The sequence below is a fragment of the Cheilinus undulatus genome, linkage group 22 (assembly GCF_018320785.1).
Source record: "Cheilinus undulatus linkage group 22, ASM1832078v1, whole genome shotgun sequence".
Lineage (NCBI taxonomy): Eukaryota > Metazoa > Chordata > Actinopteri > Labriformes > Labridae > Cheilinus > Cheilinus undulatus.
Window position 1 is genome coordinate 7872055 of NC_054886.1, and position 13426 is coordinate 7885480.

At 40.5% G+C, this 13426-nt stretch overlaps 1 protein-coding gene across 6 annotated transcripts in view; it reads left to right on the forward strand.

Moving 5' to 3' along the window:
• The window catches only part of sorcs2 (sortilin-related VPS10 domain containing receptor 2), a 543426-nt gene that overhangs the window by 259566 nt on the left and 270434 nt on the right, over nucleotides 1-13426 (forward strand). For all 6 annotated transcript variants that reach the window (XM_041779627.1, XM_041779628.1, XM_041779631.1 and 3 more), the window contains exon 3: nucleotides 9622-9721. In XM_041779627.1, coding sequence (XP_041635561.1) covers nucleotides 9622-9721 — 100 coding nt within the window. The remainder of the gene's footprint in view (nucleotides 1-9621; nucleotides 9722-13426) is intronic.

Below are 13426 nucleotides of genomic sequence, written 5' to 3' on the forward strand. Positions count from 1 at the left end.
AAAATCCAACACCTCCAAAACCTCTAGGAAGTGAGGTGCTGGACTTTTTGGAGAGGAATGTTGTCCCATTCTTGTCTGATGTAGGATTCCAGCCGGCTCCTCTCTGCCTGTTTTTTCCTTTTATGATGTTCCAAATGGTTTCTAGGAAAGGTCTGGGCCAAGGTTATAAAAGTTTTTGAGTTTTTATAAGTTTTTATTTTACTTTTAGTTTAAAATTTTAGTTTTTATTAGTTTTTTTCTTCTGGCTTGTAAGTTTAGTCTGCAGAAATGCTTTAATTTAGTTTTATTACTTATTAGTTTTAGTGTTAGTTTTAGTTTTATTGGCAATATGGGGAACTTGTCAGGGGCCAGACCTAAAAGGCCTCTTAACTTTTCTCTATTTATTCAATTTTTATGTTTTTTGAGACCCAAAATTACCACTGTATAAAGTATTTCCAATCTAAATCAGAAGATTTTACACTGTCCAGGCATGGGTGTCCATGTCAGTCAGTCTACTGTTGTCGAAGACTAAATTAAGTAGATTTCGTCTTTAATTTTATTATATTTTGGTTAGTTTTGTCGGCACAGAATTAAGTTTCAGTTATTTATATATATATATATATATATATATATATATATTTTTTTTTTTTTTGTAAAGTTTTTATTTAGTTTCAGTTAACTAAAATTATTTTTACATTAAAATTTTAGATATATAGTTAGTTTTGTTTTGTTTTGGTTTGTTTTGTTTTTTTTTTGTTAGTTTTAGTTAACTATAATAACCTTGGTCTAGACTGCAGGCAGACAGACTGTTATCCTGTGAAGCCATGCTGTTGTGACGAATGTGGCATGTGGTTTAGCATCATCTTGCTAAAATAGTCAAGGCCTTCACTGAAAGAGACGTCTGGATGGGAGCATGTTGCTATAAAACCACTATCTGCTTTTCAGCATGGATGGATGCATTCATCCTTTCCAGAAAGAATTTGCAATTTTGATTCATCTGACCACAGAACAGTTTTCCATTTAGCCTCAGTCCATTTTAAATGAGCTTTGGCTCACATATTGCTTCTTTTTTCTTTGCATGTAGCTTTACCTCGCATTTGTAGGTGACAGGCCAACAGTGATTTCTGGAAGTGTTTCTGAGCCCATGCAGTGTTATCCAGGACAGAATCAAGCCTGTTTTTAATGTCTTGAGGGCCCGGAGGTCTTTTTTTTCTTACATAATGAGACCATAGAGTTCATAAGGTAATGAGAGTATTTGATTACTGTAAAATCTTAATCCCTAATTACAAGGAGGGTGCCACCTTAGACTGGTCACGACTGCTAGTCAATCACAGGCCTGACATATAGATAAGAAGCTGCCATACTCGCACCTACAGCCAATTTAGAGTCATCAATTAACCTAACGAGCATGTCTTTGGACTGCAGGAGGAAGCTGGAGCACCCTGAGGTTTCACTATCTCGCTATGGACAATAAATAATGCAGCATATGGAACAGGAAGTGAAGGCTGGAAGTCGTCAATAACTGGTTGATTGGTTATGAGACTGATCATTTAAATTTTGCAGACATTAGTAACACTTCTGCAAATAGCAAGCAGATGTCAGTAAGCTAAAAACATATTTTAAAGGGGCAGTAATGATAATATATTTCTGCTTCATATGCACACCCTGTCTGAGAGGATCTAGACATTGTTAATGGTGCAACTGTGATACTTGAAAACCTGTATGAATGCTCTAATATCCATTTTGCTTTTGCTACAGGCAGCTGTGCTGCCAGTTTAAGAAATAGGTTAGACTTTTGTTTTCACCAAACCCTCACCCCTCTCTCTCTCTCTCTACACTCCACTGTCCCCCCTCTCCACCGCTCCTCCGCTCTGTTTCAAAGTAATTATTCCTCATTAATCTACAATCACTCCCCACCACTCTATTAATCCAAAGGTCTGGATGGCAGACAGTACAAAACGAGCCCTCTTATTAACTCAACATCATTATTCTTTCCATATAAGGTGCCGGGGCTGCTGACTTTTCACTGTAACCTCCACCCAACCCCCCGAATTAGCCTTATTAGTGCTGAAACGTCTTCCACCTTGCCCTCTGACTCTCCCTCTGCATGCATGGCAACAATTTTCAGTTTAATGTTTTTCACACTAGAAAGTCCTTTGTGTAAAAGATGTTGGTTCTAGGCAAGGCTTTTGAAGAATACACTGCTGAATCCGCATGAATACAGGAAAAAAATTATGTTATTCAGCCACCTCAAGAGCTGCAGCTATTATTTGATTAAATGAACCAAAGTTAGTGTGTTTGGATGTGTTTCCATTTTATCTTAAAGGTGCAATGTGTAAAATTTTTACACTGAAATGCATTTATTTATTACATTTATTAATCAAATCTTCTTGGGCATTGAATTAGCTGCATACAACTTAAATTCCCAAAAAGTTGGGGAGCTGCATTTAATGTAAATAACAACTAAATGCAATGATTTTATTCCCAGTAGGACATAAACAACATATCAGAAGTTAAACTGAGACATTCTACCACTGCATGAAAAATATATCTGCTCATTTTGAATTTTATGGCAACTCTAAAAAGTTGGGACAGGGCCATGTTTACAATTGTGTAGCATCCCCTCCTCCTTTAACCTGAATGTCTGGGAAATAAGGACACCAGTTGCTGGGGTTTTGGGAGAGGAATGTTGTCCCATTCTTGTCTGATGTAGGATTCTAGCTGCTCAACAGTCCTGGGTCTTTTTTGCTGGATTTTATATGAAAGGTCAGGACTGCAAGCAGCACCTGGACTCTTCTATTGTGAAGCCATGCTGTTGTGATGGATGTGGTATGTGGTTTAGCATTGTCCGGCTGAAATAGTCAAGGCCTTCCCTGGAAGAGACGTCATTTGGATGAGAGCATATGTTGCTTTTTCAGTGCCTTTCAGGTGTGTAAGCTGCCCACAACACAGGCAATAATGCGACCCTATACCATCAGAGATGCAGGCTTTAGAACTGGCCAAGGATGACAAGCTTGATTGCTTTCTCTTCCTTAGTCTGCAGGCCACGGCTTCCATGGTTTCCAAAAAGAATTACAATCTTGACTCATTTGACCACAGAACAGTTTTCCATGAAGCCTCAGTCAATGTAAATGAGCTTTGGCCCAGACAAGATGGCTATGTTTCTGAAATTTGTCCGCATATGACTTCTTCTTTGCATGCTACTGCTTTTATCTTGTATTTGTGGATTTCTGGCTGACTGTTTTGACAGGCAGAGATTTCTGGAAATGATTTTCAGTACAGAATCATGCCTGTTTTTAACGCAGTGCCCCCTGAGGGCCCCAACATAACAAGAATCCAATTTTGACCTTTATTTGTGAACCTATGCTCATCTTTACTTCTGAGAGAATCTGCCTGTCTAAAATGCTCCTCCAGCTTTTACTTTTCCAGTCTTTTGTTGTCCCTTCCCTACCTTTTTGCATTGTCAAAATTAGCTTTTATTTTTATAAATGGTAAAATGTCTCAGTTTTAACATCTGATATGTTGTTTATGCGCTACTGTTAATACAATATGAGTTTATGATACTTGCTTTTGCATTTGATTTTACAATTTACACAGTGTCCCAACTATTTTGGGATTCGGGCTGTGCGTTTTATCAGGGGGTGGGTTGGGTGGAGTAACAGGGAATCATTCCCATGGTTCCTACTACCCTCAACATCACCTTTTGTTATTATTTTGTTGATGGTTGCAGATTTTACCCACCATGCATTTAAATCCTCCTCCACCTTTGGTCATTCCAGCCAGCGGATGTAAAGTCACAGTCTCCATGGCAACAGACTCATTTGACAGAAAGATGGAGTAGGGAGTTTGAAAAGTCATCGTCCAGATGTTGAGAAGTGTTTCTGGGCACCAGGCCCACCCCGACCCCGGCCGCTCATTACCCGGCTGCTCATGAAGGGCTCTGAGTGTGTGATGGAGAGAGAGGAGGCAGTGTTACACTCAGATTAGCTCTGGTTATCATGAGGAGCCATACAGTGGATGTGCATTTATTCTCTCAGAGGAGAAGGAGAGCTAGTGAACAGCATGTTGATGAAATAATGACTTTGTTAAACATCATTCAACAGAGTTCAGTCTTTGTTATGACTCACAAGCACTCTAGTAAGTCTTATTATAATCATGGAAGAGCAACGCTTCTCAGTTAGTCTCTAAATAAATTTATTAAAAAGCTAACAATTTCCATAAAAAGCCACTCAAAGCTTAGTTTAAACCTCTCATCTGTCAGAGCTACACATTTAAACATATCCATGTTGATTTTCTCCCTCCAGGCAGCTGCTTGTTTAGATGAACCAGCAGTAATTCATACTTCTCAACCAACAGTGATAAAAATGGCCGTTTTTGGTTTATAAAAAGTATTTCTCTTACTCACAAATCAAAGAAAATATTCCTCAGATAGGTCAAAAATGCTTCCACAAAGCCTTTTTCCGACAGCAGCAGGAGGTTTTTGGTGCTGTTTCCAGTAAAAACACAAATAAAATCCAAAACATTTTTATTAAAGGCATCAAAGGGCAAACAAACAGTTTGACAAAATCCAGTAGATAATCACTGAGAGGAAAACCTGCATCATTCAAAGTTTGCTGCCAGCTTCTGGGTTTGTTTTGGAGTTTCCCAAAAAATAAGTTTAAAATCTTTGTCTATGGGTTTTTTTTTTTTATTTAATCAGGCTATATTAGGAGGCAAAGGAGGAATCATTCCTATTCCAACAGGAGATGCTTAGAAAAACTATCAAAATGTAGAGCAGGAGTTAGAGCCTTTATAAGTGCAATTCAAACCTTTCTCATGATATCAAACACACATGTTCCAGTAGAGTGCATGGCATAAGCTCCAGCAGGCTATGGAGTCAAGCACTTCTATATACTGTATAACTGAGATCAGCTGATCTCAAACAAGCCCTCGCCAGCTTGTGGTCAGCTGATGTGTGTTGAACCATGCTATTTGCACTATGCTGCCATATTTAAACTCCTCTAGCCTGGCTATGCTTTGCTGCTCCCTCTCCAAGCCACTTTTTACAACCCTCCTCCACCCCAGCTCCTCCCTCTCAGAACAGCCACATATTAATAACAGCAATCGGTGCAAATTTACTGAAAAAGAAAAACTATTAATGACAGTAAATCATGTGCATTTCTTGACAAAGTAGAGTATACAGGTTTTTTAAAATTCAGTTAATTTTGAACACTAAATTTTTTTTATTTTTTTATTTTTTTTTGCAGGGTGCTAGAACACATCACCATGATTTGGTACCAGATTTAGGCACGAGGATAAATATGTGGACTAAAGTAAAGACTAAAATATGAGAACCTTTATGGACTAAAACTAGATTTAAAATGTTTTTAGTTTTTGTTGACTAAAACTAGATTAAATCTATAAAGGGTAGAAATATCATAACAAAAATATCATAATTGAGAGAAAGAGAGACAGAAAGCCTGTGACATGTCCCTCTGTGGAACTAGCACATTAAGAGACAACTGACAAAGTGCAAGCAATTTTTTTGTAAATATGTGAATGTTTTGAAGATCTCTTGTCTCAGAATGATTATCTTTTCACTTTTTGGTACTTAAGAGTTTTTATTTCCATTTATTTATTTATTTATTTTAATCTTTATAGTCCCATAACTTTTTAAAATGGATTTGACATTACTGTAGCACACATGTTCTTAAAGCCCCAACTGTCCTGGATAAAGGAGCTTGTCTGTGCACCACAGGGTTGATGGGAGTTTAAAAAAAAGGTAAAAACACCTTTTGGCTCAGATATTTGAGTTATTACTTTTATTATGATGAGTTCACTATGTGGTCCTCAATGAAGAGCTTCCGATGTGGGGAATAGAAAGAAGGGAATGCGTTTGTGATTCAGACAAAACTCAATCCGCTCATGCATTTTGTTTTCTTTTCTAGTATCAGTACATCCTTGCTAAAACTCAAACTGATATGATGTGAAGAAGCATGCTGAATGAGGAGGTAATGCTTGAATAAAATAATTTTCCTTCTTTGTGATAAATTTAAGCTTTTGCGATTCATTTTCTGTGAATGCTCATGTTTCAGTAGTAATGAAATTGTGGTTTATTGTGCAGCACTTTCTTGTGTTTTATCAGTAAGAATAAAAGAAATGAGTCCACATTTAAAACCCTAAAGGCTTACCCTCCTCTTGACTCATTAAGGCCAAGTCTGACAGCTCTGTGTGTACTCCTGCGCTAACACCCTGATGATCCAGCCTCCCCGAGGGCCTCCTCACGCCAGGCCCCACCTCCAACTACAAGTGGGCTTTTTGAGATAAGCACTGAGCTCTGGCTGCTAACACAGCCATCACCTCAGATCTGTCCACGTCCTCGGAGTGATCCCGGGTTAAACACCTCACACAGGCCGGCAAGGAAGATGAAAACACTCTGCAGCTCTCTGCTGAGAAATAGCCCTCCCCTGCTATGCCACTCCATTTTCTCCAGCGGTATCAGAGCACTCTGGGAGAGCTGATTGCTGAACGGCCTGGTGGGGCTTCGAGCGTGTGTGTCATTGTGAGTGTATCAGTGGTTGATGGCCCACTGTGTGAAAAAAGTAAATCCTCTCATCCTTAACCAGGCCGACGTGCTAACTCATCCTTCTTTTTCATCAGACCTCTTCTTTCAGGCGCCCTCCTGTTGGACGCTCAAACATCGACTACACGCTGCAGCTTTTCTTTGCTTGGGCTCTGAATTATCTTTAGAAAGCTGCACACAAAAACAGCCATATTTGTAACATTTGCATTTTTAGAGTCTTGTATTTATGAACGTGTGCACTATTTTCCAAGTCTTTAATAAGATGAGCAGAAAACTTAGCTTTGGAAATGCTTACAAAACAAAGCGTAACCCCTGCAGACGAATACGTTCAATAAAAAAATTGTCCACAAATATTGTCTTTATTTCAACTAACAGGCTGACATTGATTTTCAATGTGTCTGACAGTATTACAGACAAGATCCCTGCAGAAATACACGTTTTATGTCAAAGTTTGTCTTCATCCAGGAAAAACATGAAATCACTGTTTTAAAATGCTCCAGACTGTGCCATTAAAATAATAATTTACCAGGCAGCTCATGAAAGATTCTGGTCTTTTTTTTACAGTAATGATGTTCCATTGAAGATATAGCTGCGATAGAGTGTGATATTACAACCCAAACAAACAAATCATCTAAAAAAGTTGAACTGGATGGAGATGGTGAGAGTGTTAGCTTGTTATTTTTTGACAGATGATATAGGATTCATTCTCAAAGTGCTGCAACCCTGTTGGATTGCAAATGACTATAAATGATTTGACTTATCAGCTGCAGTGTAAACGCCATCATAGCCATAATGTTACTGCTGCTGTTCACACGACTACTGGAGTGTTGAGAGTCAGCCAGGTATGTTGCAGCTGCTGCTGGGTCAGTTGAGCTCTAGCTGCAAACTGCTCCAGGTCTGGTTTATGGAGTGCAGAGACAACCTATTCAACATTACTTTAGCTCTCTTGTTGTGTTTCACATAGATCCAACTTCCCTGAATTACAAAGGTGTGAAAACACCCCTACTGTTGGAAGTATAACAGATAATACAGTACTACTTGGTCCGACATGGAGGGAGGATACGGCACCTGGGCTGTTGGTTGATGCTTTTATTGATTCCTTTTGAAAGGGAAGACCAAGGACATGTACATTCATGTGCATAAGTTTTAGGCATGCATGTTGGGACAGATTCCTCAGGGGGCTTTATGTGCCACAACCTTGGGCTGGAGAGAAGGGCAGGGTTGACCAAAGTCAAGCTTGACATGTTGGCACACATTTCAAGGTCAAGCTCGATGGCATCTCTTTTCACCCCTGGTGATAGCCAGCGTCTTTTTTGTTGTTGTTGTTGTTGTTGTTGTTTTTTTAAAGATTTATTTTTGGGCCTTTATTGGATAGAGGAGGACAGTGGATAGACTCGGAAACAGGGATGAGAGTGGGGGTGAGACATACAGCAAAGGGCCACAGGCCGGATTTGAACCTGGTCGACCCGCGTACATGGTGCGTGCCTTAAACCACTCGACCATCGGCGCGCCCCCAAATGCCAGCAGTTTTTGGGTCCTTTGGGCATTCACAGCACAACCACACTTGTCAAAACCCCACTCCCCACCCAGATGGTAGCCTTGGCCATGCTTACTCTCCACATCCAGCCCTTACTCCACCCCAAAGGTGTGGACTTTGTTGTTCCCCTGCCCCTTGTGACGTGCAAGGACATCCAGAGCACAACTTGTTGTGCCAGTCCTCCTTCCTGTCCAGTGGTGCTCCCAGGTGGCTTACTTGTCAAATCTACACCTTACCCCAGTCTCATTTGTGGGCCCAAACATGCCTAAAAGTTCAGCACTGGACTAAAGCCAGCTCTTTACTTGAGACATTTATATCAGACAAATACTGATTTTGTTGCAGTCACTTTAGCTTGTAAGGAAGCTGCTAGTTAAAGGAAACTACTTTTAAAATTCATTTTTCACATTACCGTAGGACTCAAGCAGCAGGAACTCAGGGTCGAGGATGCAGGAAATCTTAAAATCTATTCCCTTAATATATTGAAATGCATATTTTGTGCGTTCATCTCTGTTCTTGCATTACGTGTGCTGGATTAGTCTCTTCTGTTTATTCCTGACAGGAATTTGAGACATTAATTATCCACAAGCGGTCACCTCTCTGCAGCCTTGCTGAGCTCAAACTTGTGCCATTTTTCAAAAGCTGTCACAAACAATCACCTTCACTGGGCTCGGCGGGTGTGACTGAGGAGGACTGGAGAAACAATCCAGCAGCCATAGCCATCAATCTCTAGCACATACACAGCAGCCTGTACCTGCTCTTAAAGCTGCCAGATTTGGGGATAGGCCGGTACTTCATTGCTTGCCTGAGGCCATTTTGAGGCTGCACCGTCGTGGCAGTGACAAGTTGTCCAGCCATTTTTGATTTGTCACCGAGCTCAGACCACAGACCGCAAAGTGGTAATATGATGAACAGAGAGCTCATAGAGTGCCTTAAGGGCAGTTTTAGGGAATAGGCAGGTCAGACTTTGCAGGGCTTTTTGCAGATTTAATCTCCTCCCGTCAATGAAAAGGGTTTTCATGGAGCTGCTGTTGGTTTAATACCCAGAAAACAAAGAGTTTAGCGAAAATGCAATCCAAAGAAGTTATAAAACCAGATGAATTCTCAATTTAATGTACATGCAACAATGATTTCAGAGGTCCTATTCTCTAAAGCATTACCAAAATGTGTTTCACTACTGATATTGTGAGATTTGAGACTCATAAAGCTAGAACAACCTCCAGGTTTCATGCCTCGATGAGGTATAGATATCCTGCTGGATCACAGGGAAAGGATGGGGTGGTTTTGGCAGTGTGATTCATACTGATCTCATAAACAAGGGCTAAACATGAGGCCCAAAGACCTTGGTGTTTGACCTCCATCTTCTAATCAGTTCATCCTTAAGTCAGAGTGAACAGTTGTGCAAAGTTTGGAGAATTTGGAGAAGAGTTTGGAAAGAACATTTAAATTAGCAATGGCTATAAGCTCTCATAATTCAATCCAACTCACTGAAATGCTCTAAGAGTATCCTCACTAACTCATCACTTCACATTCTGTCTGTTTCCAGGTCTACAGACTACGGCACCACCTACACCAAACTCAATCTGATGCCGGGGACTACCATTGTAGTGACCAGCTTCTACATCTGCCCGACTAACAAGAAAAAGGTAGGAGGATGTACCCATTTCATCGCTCTGTGCGCCTTTGTAGAAGCAGTGCTGTGCTGCTCCTTCAAAGCTGACAATTTTTAGAGGAAATGAGAAAGCTTTGCTCTTGTGTGTTATCGAAAAAGCGAGCTAGAGGCATGTGAATATTTGCACTGGCAGGCTGGATGAAAAGTCTAAGTCATCTCATTAAAGATGTGTGATTTAAGGAAGGAATCCACTGAAATGAAAGACAAACTGCTGATTTGAATTAGATCAGACTCTGGCTTAAAGGCAGCCAAAATATAAATTTATACTAGTATTACTAATGCTGTATTTCTGGAGTAAGAATACACCAATGTTTGATCATTTTTCAAATATTTGAGCTCACAATAGGTCCAAGAAGTTTTTTTAGCAAATGCAACAGGCCCCTATGATATATATGATTAAAAAGCCTCTGACCCAGCTTTTACCAAGACCTCCACCATCAGCTCTGGTACTGGCTGAGACTGACTAATAAACGGGCTAAAAAAGACACCATGGAAGATATTCACCAATCTTTTTTCAACCCAAGAATGATTGGAAAAAAGGCTGGAAGCAAAACATTACATGCCAGATTTTCCTTGGTACAGTCTGAATTAAAAGGCTCATACAGCATTTGAAAGCTGCTTTAATCACATAGACTTTCCTTTGTGGTAAATTATACAGAAGCAAATTCAGTTGGAATACATTTATGTTTTTTGACAGGGCAATGATTAGCGCATGTGGTGGTGCTTAATTTTGTTGATCTTCTAATTGCAGTTTGGCTACGTGCACCATTTCTTCCCACGTACCAGTTATTCAATCCAGAGTCATCTTCTGAATCTCAGAGGAAAGAAAAAAAAAAAAAAACAGGCAGCACATAAGCTTAAAAGAAAGCCAAGAGGTACAGTAGGTGAGCTAAGCTGTGATTCGACTGGATTGCCAACTGTGTCGGCCAGTTTAATTGGCAGGCGTTATCTCAGGGGTCCAGGGTTCCTCCAATCGATGAAAAGATAGAGGGAGATTAGATGTAGTCACTTTTCTCACTTTCTGCTTCAGTCTCCCGTCCAAGAGTGTGCACCGATCTGCCATCTCATCTTCCTCGCACATACACACTCAAGGCCAGACAGCATGAGAGCATTTAATTGCATAGGAATGGAGTCATCTTAATTTCCCTCAGGGACAGGAGAGGGATGGATGGAAAGAGAGAGAGAGAGAGAGAGACTGGCGGTTAGAGCGTGTGTTGTGACACTAGGATTTCTGGTAATATGAGCCAGAGATCAAGCTGCTGCTTTAAAAACACCTCCAGGCCTGGCAGGAGAGGACTGATGGAGGTTCAGGTTCACCGCTGGAACCTGAACTGATTTGTGCTCGATGCGGTTGGTGTGTATACGTTATTGCTGCTGCTGCAGAGTGGGTGTGCATGCTGGTGTTAAATGCAGGTTGATCTCACTCCATGTTCTCATCCCTATGAATGTGCTGCGGTGTAATTCAGAAATAACCCATGTTACCATGAGCTAATGTAGGGGTCCTTTTAGCTCCCTGTATCTAGTGAATTTACTCAAAATTCACACATCTTCTGCAACTTTAAAAGTTCACAACAATTCCTCTGACAGTCCACTATGCATGATATAAAGTGATGTAAGCAGCGTAAGTATGAGGGAGATGCTGCAGGCTTCATACTCAGACCATTTCACACTGCTTACTTTGAAGAAATAAAGACAATGGACCTCAAAAAACACTAGAGAGTGCATTGAAACAGGTGCTGCCTTTTCTGTAACTTTATGTTTTGCCTTATAGGGGATACTATCTGTGGATTATTTTCTGGGCTATAACCTAGGGCTAAATTGTGGGCAACATTTTGCATTATCCTTGTGCTGCCTGTGTGCTACCTCAAAGCCAAACCTTTATCATATGGGCTGCATTGTGGGGTTCCTTTAAAGATACCTTTGGATTTCCATGCATGCTGATTTATGAGCTACCTTTTGTGCTACTTTGTTGGCTAGTATGGAGTACCTTGTTTGCCACATGTAGGCTACTTCTGGGCAACCTTGTGTGGTCCCACGTGGACTAGTTGTGCACAATTCTTCCCCCTTTTGTGGCTCTCTTGTGGGCCACCTTGTGCACTTTGTGGCTTACATATTTGATTAAATTGTTTGCAAACTTTTAAGACAGCTTGTGGGCTACTTTGATGCCATTTTACCTTGTTTGCTACATGCGAATAAGTGCTACCATCTGGACTTCCATGTAGGTTACCTTGTCCACTACCTTTGTGCTACCTTGAAGGTCACTTGGCTACCTTTTGAAGCAACGTGTGCTGCTAAGGACTACGTTGATGCTAATCTGGGGGCTGGCTGTTGTGCTACCATCTGGTCCCCATAGTTTACCCTGTACACAATCTATATACCACCTTTTGAGCTACCTAATGGGCTAGTTCGCAAACTACCCTGTGTGCTACCTTGAAGGTTACTTGGCTACCTTTTGAGACTATGTGTGCTGCCACGGACTAGCCATTTTGGGGGCTAGCTGTTTGCTACTTATGTGCTACCTTCTGGGCTTCATTGTAGCTTACCTTGTGCAAAATCTGTATGCTACCTTTTGAGCTACATGGCATACTAGTTTGCAAATTTCCCTCTGTGCTACCTTGTGTGCTACCCTAGTGTTCTAATTTGTAGCTTTCTTTGTGAACTACAAAGTTGTGCCACCCCATACAGTCTCTACTACTTTGTTGGCTACCTTGCAGGTTGTTTACATTGTTTGCTACATGTGGACCATCTTGTGGGCAACCTTTTAGGACAGTGTGTGTTTTAAAAATTGGGTGTGCTACTCCAACAGGGTCGCTAGGATGCGATTTGGATCAAGAAAACTTGAAGGGGAAGAGGTATAGATATGCTATGAAGACAAAAATCTACCAAAGACAGTTTTTGTAAAGATAATATACAGATTACTTTTAAAATGCCTTTATTATTGAGTATAAAACACATTTTCTTCAATGCTTTTCTCTTAATTAATTCTTACTCTCCTTTGTATCAAATATGTTCACTGTTACTGTTGATGTTGATTATAGTTGATGCAGAACCTAAAGGACTGTTTGCAAAAATAGCGAGATTATTAACTGTGAATTAAAACAAGGAAGTTGTATTCTTCATTTTAAGATTTACCACATAGAGAAACTATGGTATTTTGCATAAAAGGCTGTCTTGCCAGGGACTAATGCTTCATTGGGTCCTTGGCATGACAGAGTTAAGGAATCATGCATTTGTAAGGTTTGGCATAAACTATTGAATGAAGATTGAGTTGACCCACTAATTGCACATACTGCGTGTCTGCAGTGTTGCTTTTGTGCAGCAGTTTCGTTACAACCAACAGAGCGTGCCTCGCCCCCCAGATCTGTTTCTAAACTGCAGCTGAAGATGAGCAATCTCAAGCTCCAGGACAACATTGACTTCATGTGGAAATTGCGAGATCACAAGTCCAGTGTGAGAGTATGTAAACAACAGGTGACCTTGCCTTTATTAGGTTAATTTACTGTCCACTATTGATGTGGAGACCTGCAGATTTACACCACAAAAATCAACTTCTTTACATCCATGGAGTTGTGTTACCTCTGTGACCCTCTGACCGACTGATGTCCCATTGCTCGTGCCATCAGTTGTGATATTATTTTGATAAAGTGACAAGATTTAAAGTCAAGAGTCCGTGAATTGT